At 31.1% G+C, this 26,768-nt stretch overlaps 2 protein-coding genes and 1 long non-coding RNA gene across 5 annotated transcripts; 1 reads left to right on the top strand and 2 right to left on the bottom strand.

Annotated features, from left to right (window-relative positions):
- The first annotated feature begins 348 nt into the window (after positions 1–348).
- LOC149986252 (uncharacterized) lies at positions 349–4,666 on the top strand. Its single transcript, XM_090247724.1, has 2 exons — positions 349–2,238; positions 2,823–4,666. Exon 2 carries the CDS (start codon positions 3,629–3,631, stop codon positions 3,950–3,952), a length of 324 nt encoding a protein of 107 aa, XP_090103850.1. The 5' UTR covers positions 349–2,238; positions 2,823–3,628; the 3' UTR covers positions 3,953–4,666.
- A 14,126-nt stretch (positions 4,667–18,792) lies between these two features.
- Positions 18,793–20,827, bottom strand: LOC149986251 (uncharacterized). Of its 3 annotated transcripts, none has more exons than XR_016500861.1 (4): positions 20,733–20,827; positions 20,103–20,156; positions 19,668–19,780; positions 18,793–19,578 (listed from the first exon to the last, which is right to left on the bottom strand). It is a non-coding gene; the product is annotated as an uncharacterized LOC149986251 (long non-coding RNA). The 3 variants fall into 3 exon arrangements; XR_012216963.2 differs by having other exon boundaries at positions 20,103–20,213; positions 20,733–20,761; XR_016500860.1 differs by lacking the exon at positions 20,733–20,827 and having other exon boundaries at positions 20,103–20,444.
- Positions 20,467–22,429, bottom strand: LOC112278230 (uncharacterized). The gene is made up of 3 exons (XM_073532073.2): positions 22,188–22,429; positions 21,372–21,515; positions 20,467–20,904 (listed from the first exon to the last, which is right to left on the bottom strand). The coding sequence occupies exons 1-3, from the start codon at positions 22,404–22,406 to the stop codon at positions 20,830–20,832; spliced, it is 438 nt and encodes a 145-aa protein (XP_073388174.1). The 5' UTR covers positions 22,407–22,429; the 3' UTR covers positions 20,467–20,829.
- Between the last annotated feature and the right edge of the window lie 4,339 nt (positions 22,430–26,768).

Here is a 26,768-nt window from a genome sequence, read left to right as displayed (position 1 = left end):
CTATCCAATTGAAATGGCGAGCACTAGCTTAGTTTGATATGCACTTAAGTAGGATATTCAATTGTAGAGGTTAGGCAGACATATGTGGGCAAGGTTGGTATGCATTTATGGAGGTTCCATTGTATATAGCAATTATTAAAAACCAAATATATATATATATATATATATATATATATAGTTTTAGATTGAATAGAAAAATGAATTCTTATGCCATCCAAAGAAGAAAGGGAGTTGTAAATATGGAGTTGAAAATATATAAGGAACACATAGAGAATATTGAATTGATCAAAGGTAAATTATAAAATATTGGTTTATAAAGAGTTATCCAATGGTTGCACCCAAGAATAATACTATTCTTTGATTCTTTCCTTAAGGATTTAATTCAATTTATTTGGAATTTCTTATACTTACTATTTCTAAACATATTATAATTAATAATTTAGTAGTCAAAACTAAGATTGACCATCTAATAAAACATGTTGCTATAACTTACTTTGTGGTAGATAAATCATCCAAAGACTTGTTCAAGAAGTGGTTATTAGCATTGGAAGAAGAAACAAAAGGTTCTATCTATATAGGCCAAAACATGAGAAGAAGACATTTCTATCTTTGATTGAAATATGCAAAAACATAGTACAAGATGTTTATAAGATTAATTTATGACACTGAAGCAAGAATATGTACATATTATTTTTTAAATTCTAAGTGCATAGGTAAGTAGAGGCAACTCAAGAGACTTTACATAAAGAGTCACAAAATTATTTGATATAAAAGAGGTAAAAATATTTCAAAGAAAAATAGGTTGTTGAATTAGATGAAGAATATAATGGAAGTTAAAAGGAGAAAAAGACAATAAAAGTTTGTTTAGAGCAACAAAAGAAAAGAGATCAAAACTATAAATTTGAAAACTAGATGATGAGTATGGAATTAAAGTGAAGAATTCTTCTATATTTCTCAAAATTTGTTACAATTTCTAATCTAAGCTATATCAAGAATAGATTAATTCAACTTTATATTACAAAGCAATTGAAAAAAAAAAAATTGGAAAGATTTCTTCAAAGATTATAACAAAAATAAATAAATATTTGGTGAAATCAATTGTAGAAGAAGAAATATACTATCCTTGACTTTGTTTATTGGATTTGACTTTACAAATCTAATAAAATTATACTCCTTAAGTATGTTTCCTAAATAAAAACTTATTTTTTCTTATCAATTTAAAAATAATAATGGATTATAATGCTTTGCCTTACAAATGTTATAATTTACTAAGTAGATACTTAATGCAAATATATAGATATTAAGATAACATATATAAAAAATGTTAAACTTATTAATATATAATAATAAAAACTCCTTTTAAAAGTATTCAATATTTTGGCTTATACAACAAAAATTAATTGCAAACTCCATTAAAAACAACTTCTATAGAATATTATTCTTTCAAAATGAAAGGATGAATTTGATACCACATATTCAATCAATTGGAAAGATGTATGGTTCAAATCAAAAAGACTTAAGGAGTCTATACTCATTTGGCTAATTTAAAATAGAAAGATTGCAATTGAAATCTAGAAGGCATAATCTAATTCCAACAATGGGAATAGTTGTCAAATGGAACCCAAGAAATCCGTTCAAATGTCTAATACTCCATGACCTTTTTGAGAGCAACTAATTACGTATAATTAAGTAGTTAAGCAACCTTGTTTCATACTCTATCCTCGACATAGGGTACTGAGAATTTGAACTCTTATATAATTTTAAACCACCAACAATCAATGCAGAGAGTAAACCTCCTTTTTTTCTGTTTGTAAACAACAAAATAAAATAAGAACCCAGGAAATATGGAGTTAAACCAATGAATTCACCTCTCAGTCATGGGTCTCGAGGTAAAGCAGGCCACCGCAAGGCTCTTGCCTAGGTCTATTTTTATTACTGTCGCTGTGAATGTTAATAGAAATAAACACATGAACACACACACATTCACGCTTATCGAGGGAAGGTTCTATATTCGTTTGCCAGGCGCACCAGCTTTTGCATCCATCATCCTACGCACCACATAAATGCGATAATAACAAACGAAACAATAACAACAACAAACAATACTTTATCCCTGCATGTTCCTTGACTAAATAGGGATTAAAAGCAGGCGCGTGATGATTAGCCGGGATTGTGCGTAAAGAAGCTTTCCGGATATGAGTCTTCTTCGGAAGGAGAGAAGTGATGTGTCTCGCAATGGTGATCATTCTCTCTCCCAAATTAGGAACAAAAACGGGGACGACGGATAGAATAACCCTAAAGAAAGTAGCTGGTAGGAACAGTAATGGTTGAGAAATTCGGGACAGGCTGCAAGTCAATCGTGCCCCTCAGTTCCTGCCGAGATTGAAGCCCCAGAAAAAACATTAAAAAAAAAAAATACTTAAAAAACGAAACACAGACTCGCCGAAATGGAACAACAACATCAACGATGCCTAAGGTGGACCCCCCGGTGATGCAGGACAATGATTGGGATGGGTCGGAGACAGGGGGTGAGTGCGTAGGTCGTGCGCCAAAAAAGCTCGCCGTGCATGCCCACCCCCCCCCCCTCCTCCCCGCTGCTTTAGCATCGAGAGAAAGAGGGGCTTTTTGTTTGTGATTTTGTGTGTGTGAATGTGTGTGAAAAGTGTGTGAAAGTGTAAGTGTGTGTGTGGAAGAATCGGTGATCATGGGGTGGAGTCCCCCGCAGGCAATTCACATACACCAAAGTGAGTGTGTCGCACTACTTACTACTCGGAATATATTCTGTACCGTCACCATTTAACTTCACGATTTATCTTCTGCAGATCTCTCTCGAGGGTTTTCGCTCTAAAGTTGCGGAGTTCTTTTGAGGAACACGAGGTCCCAGATTTGGGGAAGACTTTTGCGCTGCGTTTCGGAAGATGTTTACCAGTCTGAGACTATTTTTAAAGTTGCCTGGTTAATTGGTTGCCGGTTGATTATGAAACATTGGGTTTGTTGTTCAAACGCAAAGAAAACATTTAGTACGAGGCAGTGTGGTTGGAGTATTCCACACTACAATTTCATTAATCGTCTTGTGCTGTTATTAGCACTTGTGACGTGAACCCGTCAGCACTACTGTGGGTTTTGAAATCAATGTTGCGTTTGCAGGGGAAGTGAAGCCTTGTCACACTCGGGGTACGTGGGCGAATAAATCTGTTTTACTTTCTCGCGCCTCCTCACGACAGAAAGAAAGAAAGCAAGAAGTAAGCAAGGAAAATAATAAGAAGAAAAGATGAAAAGAAGAAAAGATAAAAAGAATTTTGAGGGATTAACTATTGAGAGTTGTCCCTGGAAACCATACTTTGGCCTCGGATAAAACGAATGGCACGATCTCATGAATGTGAAAAGATCTCTGTCAGCTGAGAAGGTGCAAGTTTTTTGCCCTGGTCTTACGTAATTCAATCAACGACAGGCAGGAGTGGTGATGGTGCTGCTGGAAGCGCCGGTTATGGAGGTCTGTATTGGAGTCGTGCTGAGTTCAGCTGAAAATAATTGCTACCTCTTTGCGAAAGGGAGGGGCTGCCTCTGTTGGTCTGCCTGTTCACTTCATTCATCTTGATAATTCAGTTTGAAACCGACTACGAAAACGATGAACACGTGGGTCCAATTCTGTGCGGAGTTCGCCTATATTTGCCAATGCGCGCATCGGACCGATCTACCCGCGGACAGTAGCCGCATTGCTCAAACTCCACATCGAAATTATCCGCAGTCGCTACCACTCCAAAACTCTAGTGCAGATCGCTTATGTCAGCGTTCCGGTGCCAACCCAGGCGACTACGCGAATGGAGCACGGGATACACGACCCAGTGATCGAAGCGCCGGGGAAGTGGAAAACGGGGTGGACACTCTCATTAGGAACCCACTGTACCAAGACAAAGCCGACTCGCTCGGGTACCAGCAACCTTGCGGATGAGCAGCCTACCTGGATGTGCAGGTCCTCGTGCGTCTAAATGATAACTCCACAAAAATGAAAGAGAGCACAGGTCGTATACATGTACGAAAGAGCTTTCGGAGATGCAACCAATGGCACCCACACCATTAGGTGCACTTGCAGGCATCCCCTGGGCATGTTCAGTACCCCATGGAGCTTCCCGGCGGTGTCCTCCAATGCAATAGAAAAACAAAAAGGACGATTGTGCGTGTCCTTGGCAGCTCAGGTCCAGAGGCGGAGGCAGAAAAGAGAAGAGAGATAGAGAGCCTGCCTTCCTTCCTTCCTGATTCTACTTTGCATGACTGACTGACAGACTGACTGACTGTGTGTACTTCCCTTCCCTTCTTTCCAGTTTAATCGGCCACTGCAAGAAGGCAGCGGCACTATAAGTGAGTCTAGAAGCGGAGTCGTATGCACTTGCTGAGCTCGCGCGGACTTTGACCCACCATTTCCACGGCTCTGCTAACTTCGATGACGAAGTTTGTTTGTGGACTGTTTAGCTCAGCACGCCACCACCAGCAAAGCCAAGCCCAGCCAAGCCAACCGAAGCTAAGCCCACTTCGGTTGTGTCTTTCTGTAACTTACTTTGCTGCTTTTCTGGCAAGTTTTGGCTTTTAGCCGTTTCCCTTGTTTTGGAAAATAGTGCAGTTTTTCCAACAATGTTGTGTTTGGGATTTGTGGTAAGTGTTCAGAATGAGGGAGAAGTTGATGTTGGAAAATCAATTAGACAATTAAGTAAATTTAATCCTATATCCTTTATTATATATATATATATATATATATATATATAAAAAAGAATGTTAAATAGACCCAGGTTTTTATTAAATTTATTTCATCCATGATGAAGAATATGATAATCATAATTAATATGGTTGATTTTCATTGGTTTCAAATCTAGTAGTAGAGAAATGAATATAGAGGTCATTTTGTTTTTCATGATGGTTAGAATGGATAGATCAATTCTGTAAAAATGTGGATCTATTTAACATTTTCATATATATATATATATATTTATATGTTCATATTCATATGACTTAAATTGTAAAATCATCTATATATTAAGATCACTCAAAGAGATAAGTAGTGGCTCTCCTTCACCACATGCACCCCTCTTAGTTTTCATCAAAAAGCTTAACGTTGTTTGGAGTTCACAATCCTTTTTACAGTTCAATGAGAGTGTTTTACAATTCATCATGAACTAATCACTTTGTTAAGCAAGTAGTAGACCACATAGATGATGCATCTCTCTTTGCTTATTCTATGATTACCTATGGCATAGGTACCCCGCTCATTGATGCGGTCAAATTCTACTGCACGCATTTGATGGCTTTTGCCTATGGCATCTTATCTTCTCAAGTGTGGCTTAATTGCTGGTGGTTTTGATTGTTTGATGGGCTTTGATGTATATGGGTTGAGTATAGATTGTGAACATGAGATGTCAATGTTATGTTCTAGCTTGCTCATGCCCAGCTTGATGGAGTCAAAGTTTTGTTCAAACTTCTCCATGTTCATTTGCAAGCATTTTAGTGCACCGAAGATGGTAATTTTTTTTTTGTCAAAGTTGAAGTTATTATGAAATACTAGGATTGAATATTAGGAATGAAAGACACAAATCAACATAGCACATTAAAATGGAGATTTTTGATTGCCTTAGTTTTTTTATCAGCAATTTATTGCTTTAATTTTCTATCAACAAATATAAAGCTTATCAATTATACTATTGTTGATTTGAAGTTTATAATGCTCATTTAAGATTTTGATGTTTCCTATCTTAAATTATTCTCTTTTACTTTGTACTAACTTCTCACATTTGTTCTAGAACTTACTTCTTTATCTTTCTTTTTGTTTGTTTGTTTGTTTGTTTTTTGTTTTTATAATTTTGCAATAGAGTAGAGATTGTGGTTGTTGTAGAATATAAATTTCACATGTAGTATTCAAATCTCAAGGTAATTGTGAATTTCGTGGTTCCAATATTGATGTTAAAAATCACTATGACATCTAACTGGCTATTTAAAAAGAATCATTTTAAGTTAAATCCAAATGTTCATAAATTCTACATGCATCTTTCTTATAGGCAAAGAGAATTTTTTTGGTAAAGAAACTTTGATTGAGAATGAATTTGAGGAAGCGACTTAAATAATGATGGCAGATATCCCAAGTATTTCAAGATTGGATTCTAAGATAGAAGCGGATGACAATAGAATCTCATCATCTTTAGATTGCTGTGACATCTGGCTGGCTATTCAAGAAGAATTATTTAAACTTATTAGGCTGAAGCTTGCTAAGGCATTGAAATTAATTAAAGTACTTGTATGAAGGAAGATAGAGCAAATGCAACATTATAAGAGGTATTTTATGTAGTTAAATAAGCATATGATTATATGCATAGGTAGTGGAATGTGAATTGTGATGTAATCAACTTTAAGAAACACACATATTTTTTTGAAGAGGCTAGAATTCTAATTCTACATTCTAATATTAATTCAAAGAAGTTGGAGCTTTCTTTATGGAATTCTATATATTATTATTATTATTTAATTTTTGAAGGAATTTATTTAGCTATTATTCTTAGACTCTTAAATTTTAGGTATCTAGTTTCAAAGCTTGAATAAGATTCTTCAATATAGCACATTCTATTCAATTATCTTGTGGAGGGATTACTTTTGCTAAACCTTTGGAAGGATCAAGATGGGAGTTTTAGAAGAGATAAGCAAAACAAGTTCAATCTATTGGAGAGGAATATTTAAAAAGAGAGGTGACAAAAGCAAGTGGAGAGGAAGAAAGCAAAGCTTACTTTTATGGCTTCAAGGATATAGCAGGCAAATATATCTTATTGTGCCTTCAATACTATTTTTTTGAAGGTGTCAATTGTGAATGCTCATTCTCATTGCATTATTGAAAAGAAAAAGGTCAAGCTTATGAAGTAGAGATAAGCACAAAAAGAGGCTTTTTAGTCAAGTTTAGAGAGATAGAGCTTTTATTATTGACATTGGAGTAGTTATGGCATAAATTGATTTGAATTAATTCTTTGATGTAATGGACTACAATGACAAAAATTCATTGAGCTTAGAAATTAATGTATATTTATTATAATCAATTGATATTGATATTCATTTTAATACTTGAAATTATTTTAGTACAAAAAAACTCTTTGATTTATAAAAATATTCTATGTCAAATGTTCATATTTGGGCTTTGTTTTTATTATGATCGACATTGAGTTTTATTATAGTTTGGATATTTTGGGCCGTCTTGCTCCAAAGTAAGCAAATGAATTCATTTGCAATATTTTTATAATAATCAAATTTCATTTTTTCTAGGCATGTCAAATTTATTTTTATTCACATCAAAATTATAATTTATAAATGATAAGTTATTAATAATGGAAGGTTTAATTAAATTGCAAAGCCAATGAAGAGAGAAATTTGAGCAATTATTATTTTTTAGTACTTTGGGATATAGACATGAAGACTAAAAAGAAAGAATCATAATATTTTATAAACCACCATAAATAAAAGAATTTTGTACTTGACTTTTTTGATTTTTCACTACATCTATTTCACATCCTTCAACTATCATCTTTTTCTTTTTTATAACAGAAGCTAAGACACTATTTTTAAATACATGTTTATGTAAGGATTTCAAAGTCATTTTTATTATTTTATAGTTTAATAATTATATTTATAGTTTTTATAATTTTTATAATTTTTATATTATATTTATTATATTATATTTCATATCATATCTTTATTATCAATAAAATTCTTAAACAACAAAGTTTTATTAGAATTTTTTAAGTATTATCAATTATACAATAAGAATTGATGTACCAAAATTAAATTGTAGGAATTTTATTTTTTGATCTTATATGAATTCTTTTATATTCAACTTTATGTATAAATATATATATATATATATATATATATATTTTTGTATATAAATAAAATAATAAATAATAATATATTTTTATATATAAATAAAATAATAAATAATAATATATTTTTTTAATAAAGAATTCACTATTTATTATTTTATTTATTCGTTTTGATTTATAAAATTTAAAATATTGAAAAAATTGAATTTTTTGTTATTGCAAGTTATTGTAAAAATATGTATAATTGTAATCAATAGAGATGCATAGATGTAGAATATTTTTTGTTAAAACACTATGGTATTATAATTTGACTAATTAAGTTGTACTTACTTATTTTTATTTTACAAGTATTATATAATTATACTTAATTAAGAAGGTTTAAAATTCTATGGAAGTATAATTTTGACACTTATACAAACTTACTTCAATTCTTTGGTAGAGCTTGTCTTGTTGTGAATGTCAAGCTTTAATAATGAATTGGAGAGCAATTGCTCAATGATAGTAGAGGGAATGTGAGTGAGCACAAAGAAAAGTTAAAGTAGTTACATGTATTAAAGCCATATATAATCTAAGAAGGATGAATATTTTGTATCTTTTTTATAATGCACTGCATTGATTTGATGAATATTTAGTCCAATTGCTAAGAAAGTTGCCATTATTTGGACAATTGGACTTTTCTACCATCTCTACCTTCTCCGCCTTTGCTTTTGAGATGATTATTTGAAGACCAAGATGCAAGAACAAGGGATTTTTGAAAAAATATCCATTAATACAATGATGCACATGCATTTACATCCTTAGGTTCAAATATTGATTGATATGTACTTCAAAAAAATGCTTCATACAATTTTAGAATAAAAAGAGGATTGAGCTATTCAATAGCAGTATTATTATTAAAAAAAGATATCAATCCAATCTATGCATAATTTTATATACATGATGCATTATTTGCACAAGATAGAAGAATGAATTATAATTGTGCTTTATCGAGTCAATAAATGGATTATTCTCCTTTAAAACTATCTTAGGCATAGAATGAAGGAGTAGTGGAAGTAGATCTTGTTGTTTTTTTTGTACTTTATGAATGAAAGTGATAGATGCTAATATAATCTTTCTAGTACTTTTAAAAAAATTACTATTATATTATTTAAAGATGGATCACAGCATAATGCACTTTGTGATATTATTATTTGCCTATGTAGTAACGGGCTATTAAAAAGGATTCATGAGACTCATTCAATTTATTGGTCCTTCATTATGTTTTGTTTTTTCCACATGAAATCTTTGGATGGTATCTTGACCTAAGGATGCAAAATGTAGTGATGGATATTGTTGAAGAAAAATAAGGTACTAGACAAGAGGATTGAAGAAGCAACAACCTTATACAAATGGATTATTTTACTTAATAATTTTTTTAAAGGACTATTTAGTATTCTAGAATTTGGCATAGAAGAAATCTATTACAAAAAACTATGAGTGACAGATGAGTAATAATTGAGCAATCATGTTTATAATATCTATATTATAATTAAGGAAATTTATGTGTTGATTTATACCAAGACTTGTTAGATATTCTTGTAATTCATCAAAGTATTGGGCATGAAGAAGAATGATATGAATTAAATAATTTAGGATGTAGGATCTTACTTCCATCATCTTATATTGAAAGTGTAAGACATATGATAAAAATACTTCAAGATTCTATGGCAATTACAAGGTTTTATTAGTATTCTAATATTTTTATGACAGCGACAACAAATTCAAGATGATCCAAAATCTATAATGAATTACTTCAAGGACAATGAACAAGTGACTATATAAATTTGCTTGTCTATGTATTTGAGCTTAAGAGATATATTATTATGGAAGATATAAAGAAAGGAGTTGTATTTTATTATATTGTTGCATATATTTATAATATTGAGTTTCAAAAGAGAGGTCTACCTCATATGCACATTTTGATTTTTTTGGTTAGAAAAAATATGATTAGATGTACTGGAGATGTAGATTGTATAATTTGTATAGAATTTTCAAATAAAAACAAAAATCGAGAGGTATTTGAAGTTATTCTAAAATGTATGGTATATGGTACATGTGAAATATAAAATCTTTAAGCACCATGCATAGAAAACAATCATTATATAAAAAAGTATCTAAAGATGTTTGTAGAAGAAATAACAATGGATGCCTAAAGATATCCAAATATTGACAAAGAAATGATAGAAGAACGTTTGAAATTCAAAGAATGGTTGTTGATAACAAGGATGCTCTATTTTATCCAAAACTATTTCAAAAGTATAATTGTCATATTAATGTTGAGGTGTGTGTATATATTTGTATTGTCAAGTATATCTACAAATTCATCTATAAAGGCTATGATTGCATTACAATGAAATTTAAAAACCAATAAGTTGAGATTAAACAATATTTGGATGTAAGATACATTGGAGCTTTGGAAGCTATTTAGACACTTTTTGGCATGCGGATCCATGAAAAAATACCAAATATTGTTTGTTTGGCTATTTGTCTTTTATGAATGTATTAAACAGTATATGATCCAAATGACAAGGTAGTTGCAATTTTAAAACGTAATGAAAGATAAAAGACAATAATAACTTCACTTTTTGAAATATGTACAATAATTGCAATGATAAGACAATATACATATCAATAATTTTTATAACATTTTATTTTGCATAAGACTAAAAAGACATGGACATTAAAAAAATATAATTTTGATATTGAAAGATTATATTTTATAAATCTTGCAATGGAAAAAAGATATTATTTGAGGTTTTTTTTAATCCATGTTAAAAGTACCTGATCATTTGAGCACTTAAAGACTACTCATAGAATTTTCCATCCAACATTTAAAAGTACATGTGCAACTTTAAGATTGCTTGAAGATGATGGAAAGTGACAATAATGGGTAGATGTCAAGGATATGAATCTCAAAGAAAGAGAATCCTCAAAACACTCTTCTATCACTGAAGAGAAGTAGAAAGTCATTCAAAAGGTGATGTAATATTAACTAAAATGGCAATTGCCAAAAACAAGAAGACTAAAAAGTCTTGAAACAAGACTAAGACTAAAAAGGTATTGATAAGAGTGAAGAAGGCTTCACTCTTGCCTCCATATATACTATTTAATTAAGAGTTACATGGCAATGTCCTATAAGACCTCCAACATGTGTTGACTTTGTTAGCCACATTTCTTATCTTGCAAGACAAGTTATCTATGTATGTGCTACATAGTTGGCTTGTTCCACAAGCTACTATACGGAGATAACTTATTCCACAAGCTACCAATACATGGTTAGCTTTTTAGCCAAGTTTCTAACCTAAAAACACATCTAAAGTCAAAACCACATCTATGAAGCTTCTTTAGAAAACTTTATGAAATTATTCTATTTTTACTTATTTTTACTTAATCATATAAGTAACTATTGAGGTAAATATATATATATATATATATATATATATATATATATATGATATTATGCCCCCTTCTAGGAACGAGTTCCACAAGGAGTGGTCTTCATATGTTGAAGATGTCCAAGATGCGGCAAATTATATTTATTATATACTCCAATCTTTGCTATCTTTGAAGATGGTTAATAGGTCCTCTCAACCATCTATAGTGTCTCATATCACGGCAAAAAGACCACCCTATTATTTGATCATTGTTGAGGCCTTTGTAACTTCCTTCAAATAAAACATTTGGAACATTTTCAGGAGTTGTTCCTACCTCTAATAAAATCACTAAACATTGGGAGTCTCTTCCAAGGTTGTGATACCAAACACATTGTATCTCGCCATTTATTTAAAGAAGGACATGTTGTTCTTCAAGATCTTCATCTTGATTCCGTCATCTTAAAGGTTGTGAAAATCGCAATATCTCATTTGATAAGTCCGCAAATGAAAGTTCTTGAGTTGAATTTGGTGGTTGTTGGTACTCCATCTCATCACAAATACACAGAAGCTACAATGAAAGATAGAAGGTAGAATATTATTTTTCTTTAATCTTGTTTCTTTTATAGCAAAGGTTTGGTATTCTTCATCTTAGTTTTGATGGAAATCGTTGATGAAAGACTTCAACTTTCTTTATTACATTTGCAAGATTCTTTGATGGCTCCCATGTGCGTTCACTAATATCATATCTGTGCCAATGAACAAGAAATTCCAACCTATTTTGGTGCCACCTTGAGTCTAAGTTTTCTTCTACTTCAAACTCTTAGTTATTATCCACTTTTATAAGAGGAGGTGGCATTTGTCTTCTTCCCAAGATATTCACTGTCTTATACGGTTTGAAAAGAAACATATGAAATATAGGATAGATCTTCATAGACTTTGGTAGATATAATCGATAGGCAACACGATTGATTTGTTCACAAATAGTAAAAGGTCCTAGCTTACAATAATCTAATTTATCACAAAGAGGAGTAGTCTTGATATTATGACGAAGTAATCATACCTTATCACCCATATTATATTGTGGTTTCTCTTTGCGATAAGCATCCGCTGTCATAATGTGTGAAGTCTTGCTTGAGAATGCTCCGGGCACCTGGCTGTAGAAGGAAGAATAGAAATTGCGATAACAAAATCCTAAATAGAATACTAACAATACTCTAAGTAGACTATAATAATGGTAAACAAATGTAATCAAATTCAAAATAACTCAAAGAAATTTCAAACAAACAATAAAATTCTTAAAGAAATATTAGAATGATCACAAATTTTACTCAAATATATGTCAATTCAACCTTAATTTAATTCTAGTTAAAACCCTATTGAATTTCACTCAATATTAGACCAAATCTAATTAAATCATAAACCCTAATAATTCCTAAATCCTAAGTCAAATCCTAAACAAATCTTAAATTAAATCCTATTTCAAACCCTAAACCCTAAACCAAACCCTAAATCAAATCCTAAACCAAACCCTAATCCAATCCTAAACCCTAAACCAAACCTTAAATCAAATCCTAACCAAACCCTAGTCCAAACTCTAATCCAAACCCTAAATCAAACCCTAACTAAATCCTAAACCCTAATCCAAATCCTAATCCAACCTAATCCAATCTTAAACTCTAATCCAAATCCTAAACCCTAAACCAAACCTTAAATCAAACCCTAACCAAACCATAAACCAAACCTTAAATCAAACCCTAACCAAACCCTAAACCAAACCTTAAATCAAATCCTAACCAAATCCTAATCCAAACCCTAAATCAAACCCTAACCAAATCCTAAACCCTAATCCAAACCCTAAACCGAACCCTAGCCAAACCCTAATCCAAATCCTAATAATTCCTATGACAGATTTAAACCTCAATATCTAATGAATAAACCGTTGATCTCAATTCAAAATTTGCACTCTTCTTAAAAATCAAGTTCAAAACAAGCAATTTTTTTTTGAAAAGGATCGGAATTATTAAATTGACGAAAACCTCAAAAATGAGTTCGGGTATTAGCCGGCCTCCTTCTCCAATCTTGTTGCCAACCTTCTAGAGCCAATTTCTCTTCTTTGCACCGTTTGATAGATTTCAAATTTCTCATGGACATAGAAAAACAAGTCTAATATTCTCTAATATAAGTTTTACTCCAATCCAACTAGTAGATTGCATGAAATCTTAAAAATCCTCACTGGACCTAAAATTCTACTTTTTGAGCCCTTGACTCACTTAAACCTCAATATCTCTCAGTTCAACCGTTAGATCAAGTTCAAATTCACAAAATGTATTCAACACAATTATAACCATGAATCCAAAAAAATTCATTTGTAAATCTGCAACTAAACTCTTGAAATCATTCAAAACATAAATCCTATTTTATTTCATAAAACCCAAGTCATCCAAAAAAAAACTCAACTTTGCAAAGCTCTTACAAATTTATATCAACTCCAAATCACCCAAAATCAACGCTCATAGAAACCTTATTCAATCTTCTCTCCAATCCCGCTCTTTGATCTGCCAAAGAGTACCGGAGTCATAGTCGAGACTCGGTTTTGTGCCTCAGGGTCTGATTTCGACCCTGGTTCATAACCGGCCTTCTCCGGATATCAATATCTAGTTTTTCTAAGTAATTTTTTTTCTAGAATTTACTCTTAACTTTCTTCTAAAGATTTCTATATCATTTATTTTCCCAATCTACTTTGATTTGCCTTACTTATGGTACTACAAAATAAGTAGAAGTCACCTTCTTAAAAAGCAGCATTCATACCTTTTAATTTTTCTACCCCTTTGGCTATTAACTATATTTCTAAGATAATTTGTTCTAATACTTTGAACTAAGATCTCTTAAATTATAATAATCTCCACACTCTTTCACCTATTAATCGTATTACATCACGACACCGCATTGATCTTTTGTCGTTCTTGAGCTTCCTTTAATTGTATCTTCATTGTTATATGTAGCTCTGAGAAGCAATTTGCTAAATCTTTTGCTGCAGGGTTATCAACTTTTGAAAAGATAAAAGTACCAAGATATAGATGATAACCATAATTGGTAAAGAAAGGTATTTTTTGAGTGAAAAAATGTACCAAATTATTATATGTAAACTCTGCCAATGGTAAAAAATTTGTTCAATCATCTTGATGATAGTTAATGGTACATCTCAAATACTACTCCAGAACTTAATTTATCCATTCCGTTTGTCCATCAATTTGAAGATGAAAAGTTGAAGAAAACTTTATATCCACCTTTAGAATCTTGATTGGGGTTCTCTAAAATCTTGATACAAATTGAGTCCCCCTATCTGATATAATATCATTTGAAAATCCATAATAGCGATAGATATTGTCAATGAAAAGCTTAGCTATTTCTTCACCTATGATAGATTTTGTACATGATACAAAATGTACCATCTTGGTAAAACGATCTACTATAGAAGTAAGTAAAAATAGATTAATTTCATAATGTCTTTTAAAAAAGCTTCTTAAAAGATTCATAGATGTAGTTTCATTTTTATACATGACAATAGGTGATTGATAGATTAAAACTTAGCCAACAAGTTAGCTATGTATTGCACTTATTAGCAGCTTATAGTATAAGTTAACAATATGGCATACATATATGAAACTTACTTTGCAAGTTAAGACATGAATCTTACAAATTAAATACATGTCAAAATCCAATAGAATGTTGTCAAGTAGTTCTTAGGTAGACAGTATATATAGAGGCAAGAATGAAGCTTTCATCACTCTTATCAATTCCTTTCTTGCTTCTAGTCTAGTTTCAAGGATGTCTAGTTTTCTTATCTTTTGGCAACAATCATTTTATTTTTTTTAATATATATATATATATATATATATATATATATAGTTTTTTTTTATCCTTTAGAAATAGTCATTTTATTTTTTTAATATATATATATATATATATATATATATATATTTCTTTATTATTATTTCTTATCATCTTTTTTTAAAAAAAGTCTCACTTCTTTATTTATCTTTATCAAATCCTTATCTTTAACAATGTCATCCAATGTATGCTTCATAAAGCCAAGTTAAACAAGCTTTATTAAAGAGAAGTAGTCGTATATGCAACCTAGCTAAAAAATAAATGTTGAACCAAAATAATTCTATATAATATAACTTCCTTCAAATTTTGGTATAAAAAAATTAAATATAAATATTTTTTATCTCTACTTATTTGATAGCCAATGTTTTACAAAAATATCAAACTGACATTAGGTTAAATTCAACAATAAAATCTACAAGTGAATTATTCTTAGCTACAATTCCTTTAACAGAAGATATAAGATTCAAATACCTAGCAAAGATAAGTTGATTATTTCTCTTCATGTAGTGTTCTAATAGGAATCTGCCTCTATATTCTTCTATCCTCTACAAGCTATATACTTCTCAAATTTTGAGAAACAAATAGATTTAATATTCTATCAATCCACTACATTGTCTTTTTTCAAAGTTCCTATCAATGTTTTCCATTTGCCTCTAATAATATTTATATCAAGCTTGATCATTCTAGATAAATCATTGATTGCTCTATGACCTTTGACTTTTCTTGAGATTATGTTTTCTATGAATTCTACTTCCATGTTGTGCAAGCTAATACCACTTCTTATTCCAACCAGCTCCAACACATCTCTTGTACATTTCCCTCATATTGATTCTCAAGCAATCACTTTTTTGCTCCAAATGTCTATAGTTTGTGATAATTCTTCTATTATTTGATAATTTTTAGTTCCATAGTCTAAACCATGGTTGATGTCACATCTTAACCAACACATCCATCAATCTTACCTAGTATAAGAATAGTCAAATTTCAATTTTATATTGTCTAGGACTAACTCTTGTCCATCCACTACTGTCTCAATTTCCATATTGTCTTACCCAATTAATGGCGTTCCTCTTCTAAGGATCCTACCAAGAAGTATGATCTAAAGTCCTTTTTTCTACCCTCCCAATGTAGTAAACCTTCACAATCTCATTGTATATTGGTCATAGTAAAAGAAGTGATGCTAGACCTATAATATATACCTAAGCCGTAAGCTTTCTTAAGACCTTTTAGTAGAACATGGCCATCACAAAAGAACTAAATTTATATGACATCAATACAACATAGACCTTTAGACACCTTTTTCCTCATCAAAAGCCAATTATATGTAATTGGATCTTTAAAATCAACCTAAAAAGCTCCAAAATAGTAAAATGATTCAAAGCTTGTCTTGTAGTATAGAAATTTAATCAAATTCTTGGCTTAAATCATAATAAAACATTCTTATTTGTACTTTGGATTTAATCAATTTAACTCGTCTTTGTTCTTTTAGTCTAACTTGATCTACATGTGCACAAAATGGATGTTAAAAAAATATTTTGAATCGCTCTTTTTAAAATATATATATGAAGATTTTAGAAGGTGTCACTATCTTGCAACTTGGCATAGATTATCATCATCACAAAACTATCTACAAGTTAAAACAATCTTTCTACAAATAGTTCAAGATAATAAACACATTCTTTGCAACTCTTAGATTTATAAATTCAATTGTTGATGGAAATGTTATTACCTTCATTATAAATTTGATTTTTCTATCCTTATATTATATGTGGACAATACCTTAATAGCAAGTAGTGCCTTTCTATTGCTCTATACTATCAAAAAAAAAATTATATTCACATTTCCTCCTCTCAAATCTTAACAAAGTCTATATTCTCATCCTTGAAATCACCTACAACTTACATCAAGGTTGGATCCATATCATCCAATAATTATATCTCAAGAAAAAATTGATGAACTTTAGCTTTTTTAATTCCACACATGTTTTGATGCCAATTATACTTGGCACCCAACTGTCTAATATAGACTGTCCCTCCACCTTGATAAAACGCCAATAAAGTGTGGAATTTTTGTATGCAAATGCTATGGAATTGCTAAATTGGACTATGATTTGTATGTGGTTTGATATTTTATTTGTAACCAATATCCTAACTCAATATATATACAATACAGGCCTTGTTCATGTCTTTGCTTACAAGCATATTTTTTACTATCTTTAAATAACTTTTAATTATTATATTAAATTTTGTTACTCTTTCTAGTCTCCTAAGCCTCTATATGAGCTTAGTGATGGAAATTAGATTAAAGAGATAGATGAATGCCAATCAACATCCAAATACTATTTCTTTCTCATACATGATGTCATTAGTTAGAGCTTTGCTAGCAATGACCAATAGCCTTTTTCAAGACTAAGACAAAATATATGGCTATAGCCAAGGCCACTTCTAAGATGGTCTAGCTCTATTATTTGCTTCACAATCTTTGTCAATACAAAATCCTAAAACATCTATTCTTACTCCATTAGAATAACCAATTTATACTTATATTGGCTGATACAACTAAGTTTCATTTACACACAAAACATATTGCTATTTGATATTATTTTATATGGCAGCTTGTAAACCTCAACAAATTTCAATTTTGCTAGTGCTCCATGCATATCATAAAAGCTAATCTATTTGCAAAATTATTGTTTAGGCAAAAGCTTGCCTAACACCTTTCATTAATTGGCATGCTTGGAAGAAAAACCCCAACCACACCATGATATGGTTGAGAGGGTATTTAAGAAGATAGAAGTAATTAACCAGCTAGATGGTGTAATTGGTTAAGTTAATGACAAAGTCCCATCTAGTTGAGGAGTGGCAACTCTTCTAGTTGCACCTCCTTTGATTGAATAAACCAAGTGAAACAGATTTACTTTGTAAGAATTACACAATAATATTTATCTTAACACAAATAAGTAATTCTAATAATTTCAGTAAAGATTGCAAGAAACATGAAGATCACAATTTTTTTTGTCAGATATTCAGTAAAAATTGCTTAAGAAAATGAGTGTGTGAATGGTCAATTTTCATTGGCACAGGTCAAAATTGACAAAAAAAAATTAGTTGAATTGTTATGGTTGTTTACAATTCACTTATTTTTATAAAATAATTGTTCATTGCTCACCGTTGTTAATGCAAAGAATGGTATTAAAGATGATTTGTGCAAAATCAAAAAAATTTAAAACCATTTCTAAACTTCTTTTTCTTTTTCTATTTGGATTTGTTTGCTTGATTTGTGGTGTTTTAACTACAACATGATGCAACACGATATCAAGATCTTCTGAGTTTTACTTCTAAGTGTAGATATGGATTTTACAATGTAACTGTTCAACTTTGAGTGCTATCTCAGTTGTATGACCGATTAATTACAATCATTTTGCAAGTCTTAATCCATTTCAGTCATTTATTCATTGTTCCATTGATTTTTATTTTTTTTATTTTTTTTTCCAAAAAAAATCAATGGTTTCCATTTGCTTCACATCATGAATGTGTACAACTCTTATTTCCAACTCTCAACGCATAATGTGTTTTCCGTACACAATAGAATTCCTTATTGAAAAGATACAGTGTTACAGAAACTACAATTATAAAGCAACCACATTTCGTAAAATCCCATCTTTGGAATGCTGATATTAGAATCATTATAAATGACATCTGGGAAGCGTAGAATTTTTCAAACTCACATCCAAACAGTATTTGGTTGAGGATTGCTGAATTTTTCACATGCCTGAGATGTCTGAAGTATACAAGCATTGCATTCGAATCGGCGAGATGCCTAATCTGGAGGCTATACTTGATAGTGACGACAGAATCCTCCATTTCCGAAAGAAGAATTCATTTAAGATTAGATTCAGGTGAACAGATCATTCACGTATTGCTGGCAATATGCTCTTACCTTTCTCAGATACTTCACCTCATGTCCTCTAGAAATATTTACGCCTTCCTGTAGAAATAAACAGTGACAAGCCCAACTAGACGAATCCACACTCAGTACTGTTATCCTGTCTTCACCGTGCGAGTCATTCTCAATTCCCATGTTCGGTGCATTTGGATCTCCTGTTGCAAATTAAGCCAAAAGCATGCAGAACCACCGCATGCGTTCAATTTAGGGCATATTCCGGGAAGCACCTAGGTAAGTAAACACTAAAATTATCTCCAAAAACGAGGAAAAAATCTCAACATTCCTGGCCGTGGAAGAGGGAAAGCAACCCGTATTTCCATGGAATATTCGCATGTATAATATAGATAAGTTTAGCCTGGGTTTTGAAAGCACAGCAGTGAACTATAGATTGGTCGAAGCAGCCGGATTTTTTAAATATAAATATGGAGAGAGTTCAAATTCAGGGTTTACTTATCTGTGATCCATCTCATGAGATGCTCTCGCACCTGCCACCGATTCCCACTTCATCCATGTAAGCCAAGGACCATACTTCATCATCTAGTTCGACCCAGTAGAATTAGGTGAAGAATCGTACATCGAGAAAAAACAATTTACGCGGGTTTGGTCCTATAACAGGAGGCGCCATCCTTGTCACCAATACTCTTGCTCTTGTCCTCAATAACATGAAATAGAATAGTTCTCGAGAACCTGCTCAGAGATGAAACGACCCACCAACTCATTTTAAGCACAATTCTATCCTACAGTTTCGCAATGGTGTATTGTTACAAGATGCACGGACTTGGGTGGATCACTCCAAGACAGCAATGTGCGCATTATCAGCATATCACATTCTCCCGAGGTTTATGAGATAAAAGTTACATCAAGACGAGCAACCCTAGTTGTAAACAGTTTCGCATGTCATGACTCAGGTGGAATGTCAACTCTCGAACTTTCTGAAAGGTGTAAATTACTGCTTGAGGAATTGCAAGTTGTAAATTCAGAAATTGTAATTTGGGTTTGGTGTCCTTACCTAAGGTTTGCATGAAAAGTCAAAATCTCGCCCGCTAATCGCTCCAGAGAGCATCTGAATATTAAGGGATCAGCGTCATTTGCAAACGGTAACTTGGGGGCCTTTTTTCATCTGAAATCCAAGTAGTTTAGTTCATGCGCAAACTAGCATGTCTCTTAGTGCTTATCCTCATGCAATTCACAACACTATCCAACTTGAAGCCTATGCCAATGCTTTAGCTTCTTACCTCTACAAACTAGATCTTAATTGATCTGAACAAACGATATTCTAAAAAACGATGACTAGCAGTTGAGGGGAGAGCTAATCATGAAGATATCGATTCTAGAAGTTCCCATTTAATCAATGTGAAAGAAATTCTGCAAAATTTGTTAAACCAGAGACATTTGATTGCTCATTGTACATTAGCAACTGGAAGCAGAATTATCTACTCCCATTGCCACGGTCTAGTATTCGAAGAAATGTAGATACTAGCTAAACCATCAATTTGAATGAAAATGAATATAGGATCCAAATGTGATGCAATCCAATTCCATCAAAACCTCTCTTAACATTTTTTTCTAAAACTTCTAGAGTTTCTTTTTTCTTTTTTTTCTTTTTCTTTTTCTTATTATAAAACTGGCCATAACTCACTGAAATTTGAATGTCAAGAGACCCTAGAAATGTCTCGGCTTCCCTTAACAAATGCTCCAACACGAATTAGCCGGTTCTGGCCATCATTGCTACAGCATCAGTACCCATCGACACCATCTGGAAATGTGACACACTTGTAGACTTTACATTGTGGGCAAATTACAACACCAACCTGCAATATGAACGCACGCCAAGAAACAATCAGGGTTATCAATCTTCACAACTTAAAGTTCAAGTCTGTGTACTAATCATAAACGTTTCCAATCCGCAATTTCAATTCAATAAAGATCGCTGGAATCTAATATTCATAGTTAATCAATGTCGCTTCGTCATCTGATTAAATGAAGCTGTTGCTTGTTAATGTCTTAGTACATTAAGAGCAGGCATTCCAGGTCCTGCATAGTTGATCACTCAAATATAATCTCATGCAGTAGTGGCAAATGTGACGATCCTCAAAACAACTAGCTGCAAATGAAAGTGAAAGGATCCCTACTGAGAGCATTTCATTAGTATGAAGAAAACCAATAAACTTATGATACTTATGAGGATACGTATTTACTAGAGCATGCAAGTTGCTATTCCTTCTATCATGTTCAGATTTTAGTCAGAAACTGCTAGGGTGTGTTAGGAGGAACTTACAGCTCGACAAGAAGGGCATCGCCGGTAAAATTTGTTAGCCCTCACTTGCACATTCGTTTTCTGCCCTTTGCAAAAATCGCACAACAAAAATCCCTTGCCGTTACATGTGTTGCAAGGCAGATTCATATCACCTTCCTCTTCCGCCTGCCACAGTTGCAGAAGAAGATGATGACGTGCCAAATATGTGGGCAAAGACTACCGACACATAATTATGTACTGTTGACAGATCTGATAATGTTGTAATGGGTTTTTAAGGTTTCAAATGCCAAGCACTCTCCAGTCCGCGGTCGAATGTACGACTCTAGTTTGCCTCACATAGCGCTATCTTGCAAAACAGGATACACGTGGCAAAAGTTTCTAAAACCAAAAAAGGAATTGAGGGAAAATAAAGCTGATATAGACGAGAATCTCTCTGAATTGAGCGATGAAAAAGGTCGATTACACTACGGCGAGCATGTATTTCATAGGTTTGTGTTATCAGATCTTCGGCCCCACATGGGCAACTCGTCAAACAGCCCATTTCTTTCACCAATGTCACTTTGGAGGAGGACGGATAACTCATTCAATTCAATTGCCAGCTAATGACAAAGCAAGAACGTTCACCTATTCCATGGTCTCGGATAGGTGAGTGAGTTCCATGAGTACGCATTCGCGCTAATACGCCTCCACAGCACAGATTCCAATGGCCGACGTCGTGCGACAGGCTACTCTACACAAAGAAGGGGTGCACTCGCACATTCATCCCTCACGCACCCCTCTCCCCGTCAATTTTGCTTAACAACATAGACTGAATTTCGACACAGAAAAGGTTCTCACCGGCGCCGGGGCAGTGATTTCAGACTCAGCTGCGCGCAGAACCTCCACACGCCTGAACCCACAATTAGTCCGGAGCTCCCTGGACACCAAATACGCCACACTGCACCTATTCAGGCGCGGTGAAATGCAGCTGGAAGAAGAGCAAGAGGAGGAGGAGGAAGGCAGGCACAAGAGCGGAGGGGAGGGCAGGGGATGCAGAAAGCCTGGCGTCGACGCCATCGCTGCGAGATCGAATCATCAAAATGGCTTCGACGAACAACCTTGGAGACAGACAGAAAGACACAGAGAGAGAGCGAGTCCCACAAAGACGAGCCTATGCCCGTCCTCCACATTATCCAACGGTCATAGGATCCCCTCCTTCAATCGGGTCTCTTTCTTCCTCGTCGAATCCAACTCAAGTTATTTATTTTTTTGTTTTATCAAAATAATTTAATTTAAAGCACATGAATTTTATTTTTTGAATTATTACAAACATCTCGTTTGGAGGTTTAGGCACTTTGTAATGGAACTTTTGCATTAGGTAGTAGGTAGAGGCAACAAGATATCAAAGAATTTTAAATGGTTTGGAAGGGTATACCTATTTCTCATAACTTACAAAATGAAGGAACGTGAGAAATATGTCGTTATTTTTTCAAAATATATATATTCAAGTTACTGTAAACACTTCAGTTGTTCCCATAGCATTATTTTTAATAATTAAAAAAATAAATTATGTCTACTTCTTGAAGTAATAAACTCCTAAGGTTGGAACATAGTCTAAATTTAGCATGTATTATTTGTCAAATTTAATGTCATACAGTAAATATATTTCTCTTATTTTACTTTATTTTCATCTAAAGAAATTTAAAATTTTGAAGAATTTTGTTTAGTTACAAAAACAAATATATATATATATATATATATATCAACCATCAATTTATTTATTGTGGTATATTTTTTTGAATATTATTTTCCATTAAATTTTCAATAAAATGCATTAAAATATTTTATTAATTTTTCAACATATAATTAATGATTCTAAGAAAAATAATTTTTTATAATGCAATTTTGATTATCACATTTAAGGTTATACATTCCTATTGGCTCAATGTCTACCATAAATTGCTTTATGTGAATGACTTTAGATTTGCATTAAGTTGTTGCTTTGCAAATTATTATTATTATAGTAAAAAATATTATTATTAAGAATTTTATTTTCAAACATAAAAATTATTTTTGAATAAAAATATACCTTATAATAAAATATAGTATCATGTTAGTATATTTTATTATAACACTATCACAAAAAATACTAGAAAAAAAAAAAAACAAAACAAAACAAAAAAAAAAAAAACAAACAAACAAACAAACAAACAAACAAACAAACAAAACAAATTCTCGTATTTTAATTCTTGTTCATAAAAAAATCACTATAACTTCCAAAAAATTGCATGAAATATTAAACAAAAAATGTGCACTTTATCCATTATGGTGTGCATTAACAATGTTTTATAAAATGTATTGTGGTATGTAGCAAAAATTTAAGATAGATTATAATGGCATTGGCAAAAAATGTAATGACATATGATGGATGGCAAGTTGTAATGGCATTAGCAACATCCCTATTCTATTTTTTTATAGAATATAAAAGAATAAATTTAATAATAATTTATAACTTTGTATAAAATAATTTATAATTAATAAATATAAAACAAATTAATATTTATAATTTAAAAATATAATTGATAAATTTATCTTTGACTTCTAATTTTTATTTTTAAATTATGTATTATTTTTATAAAATCACCTATTTATAATTTATACTACAATAATTTCTTAACATAACAACAAACTTTATCTTTTGTTTGTAATGACTACCTTATGATCTTTCACAATGACATTTATTTAATAATTATAGTTTAAAAAAAAATCATTTTTTCATAGACATATATATTTACCTAGATAAGAAATATTAGATAGTTGATAAATATAGGTAGATTTAATAATATCTTGTGATAAAGCTTTGTAGAAGCTCTATAATTGTGGATTTGACAAAAGATGTGTTTATAGTTGATATATAGATTACAAATTTAGCGAAGAAGTTAATCACGTGTTGTACGTATTAGTAGTTGGTGATATAAACTAACCATGTAATACACATAAAGGAAATTTGTCTTAAAAGTTAAACATGTATTGGAGGTTATATAGAACATTGTTATGTAGCTTCTAGTTAAATAATATATATAGAGGCAAGAATGAAGCCTTCTTCATTCTTATCAAAGTCTTATTTTAGAAGTCTCTAATCTTTTTATCTTTGACAATAGCTATTCTAATTTCAATATTATATTAATTTTAAAAAAATGTCTGTTCTTTCTAAGTGATACAAGAGAGTACTGAGGTTTTATTTGTTGTAATTTATGTCCTTAATAATTTGAGAAGAGTGCTAACTCATTGTTCTTATTTTGTTTTAGAAGTAAGTGGATTATTCCACTTTTATTAATAAGTTTTAAAGGTTATGGACTATCCACCTTTAAACATACATTTTAGTCATCAAAAATTGATTTTTTTTTTCTAAGGAAAGTAAACAATCCTTCTTTGTAGAAATTTTCATATGATATTAGAAATTACGGATTATCCTCCTTTAAAATAATTTATGGATTTATTTGAGTAATACATAGAAGGAAATATTATAGAAACTACTCTCGACAAAAGTGAGAATAGATTTGCAACTACTTGTAGATTTTCATGAACTTATCAATACTCTTACAATAAAAATCTCATGTAATTCTAATATCAATTATAGAAGCACTATTTCTATGTCAATGGAAGAAGTCAAAATTGGAGTTCAAAATCTACAGTAAGAAGTTGTGTAGTTAAGAGTAGCAAATAGATCTACCTCACTATTAAATCCAAGAAGTCTTACCACTTGAAATATGATAGAGGCAAAGTTTAGCATACCAAAGAAGTTTGATGGAACAAGATCAAAGTTTCAAAGATTTCTACAACAAAAAAAATTCTATTTGAGATTATATTATTTTCAATATTATAATAAATTTATTTAAGTTGGATTCATAGTAATATTTTTATTTTAAAATATATATTTTTTTAATTTTTACCTTTGATGGAAAAGGATTCAAAATTTTTATATGATCTAAATTCATTCTTATAAGTGATTACAATTATATTTGAAAAAAATAAACATAAAAGAGTAGCAAAAATCAAATTCCTATATTTATGACAAAGATCACATTTAGCTACTATATATGTTGTTAAATTCTAAAACCTTGCTTAGGACATAGATTTGAATGACAAAGTCCTTATCAATCAATTTTGATATTAGTTATAAGATAATACCAAAGATTTAATGCTGATAATGCCAAAAGTAGATTCATTAAAATAATTTATTGATCAAGCCATTGCATGGGACAATAAACTCTAAAAACAAGGATTTGATTAGAGAGGTAAAAATTAAATCATGGAAATAACTTCAAAGTTTTTAAAAGTTTATACATCAAGGCTAGAACTTATGCATATTGACATAGTATGTTTCAAATTTCTTACTAAACAAAAAGAGATTTAATGTTGTCAAAAAGGTTTATACTTATATAATAGAGAACCTCAACATATTATTCAATATAGTCCAAAAAAACAACATAATCACAAAATGGGGAGCATGATTGTTAAAAAATATGGTGTGTTGAAAAATAATTTTTTCTAACTACAATTGAAATTAAGCGGCTAGAATCTTGTGTAATATCTAATAAAGATCATATATATATATATATATATATATATATATTTTCAAATCTCTCATATTAGTTAATAATAGAAGTTTGTTTAGGATCAAAATATTATAAAATTTTTTCTTTATTAAATTTAAAAGCCTCAATATGTTTTATAGTTAAAGACTGTTAAAAAACAAGAAATCTCTTAAGAATACTAAATCCATACATGTAGAAGTTATAGATGGTCATTTATTATCTTCTAAAGATAATACTTATGAAATTATTCTTTCAAATATAATTATTAATAGATATAATAGGTTAGTAATATTTAATAAGATTAGATTTTTATCTAATTTAGTTATTATAGAATTATCCTAGCTAAAAAAATATAACATTCAAATAGATAAGATTTCTTGTAAATTTAATTTTTTGTATAGTTTAATTTAAAATTATATTAGTCATGTAAAAATCTATAAATCCAATATAACTAAATTCTTATTGTTAGGTGTAAGAATTTTCATATATGTTGCAAAAAAAATGTCACCTTTTATTATTTATGCCACATCCATTTCTAATGGTAGAAATATGTCAAGTGGCATTCTAAGCTAGTACTAAGATTATCAAAATATTTTTGAAAAGAATAATGCAAATATTCTTTTAGAATATCGTTCCTATGATTATTCAATTGATCTTTACATAGAAGCTCAATTGTCATTTTGATCAATCTATAATTTATTACAAAATAAGTTGGCTATACTCAAAGAATATATTGACAAGAACTTCACTAAAAACTTCATATGCCATTCTAAATCTCCAAAAAGAGCTCTTATCTTATTTGTGAAGAAAACAAAATGGATTTTTTCAGATGTGTATAGAC

This window comes from Physcomitrium patens, chromosome 25, assembly GCF_059467195.1.
Source record: "Physcomitrium patens ecotype Gransden chromosome 25, ASM5946719v1, whole genome shotgun sequence".
In the NCBI taxonomy this organism is placed as follows: Eukaryota; Viridiplantae; Streptophyta; class Bryopsida; order Funariales; family Funariaceae; genus Physcomitrium; species Physcomitrium patens.
Note: the sequence above shows the minus strand (reverse complement) of the source record. Positions and strands in the feature narration are given on the sequence as shown.

Coding starts and splice junctions, on each gene's coding strand:
- LOC149986252 (XM_090247724.1), top strand. CDS start 3,629: ATGAACACGTGGGTCCAATTCTGTGCGGAGTTCGCCTATATTTGCCAA.
- LOC112278230 (XM_073532073.2), bottom strand. CDS start 22,406: ATGGCGTCGACGCCAGGCTTTCTGCATCCCCTGCCCTCCCCTCCGCTC. Junction 21,516..22,187: donor AAATCACTGCCCCGGCGCCG/GTGAGAACCTTT, acceptor CAACTGTGGCAG/GCGGAAGAGGAAGGTGATAT. Junction 20,905..21,371: donor GATGCCCTTCTTGTCGAGCT/GTAAGTTCCTCC, acceptor TTCATATTGCAG/GTTGGTGTTGTAATTTGCCC.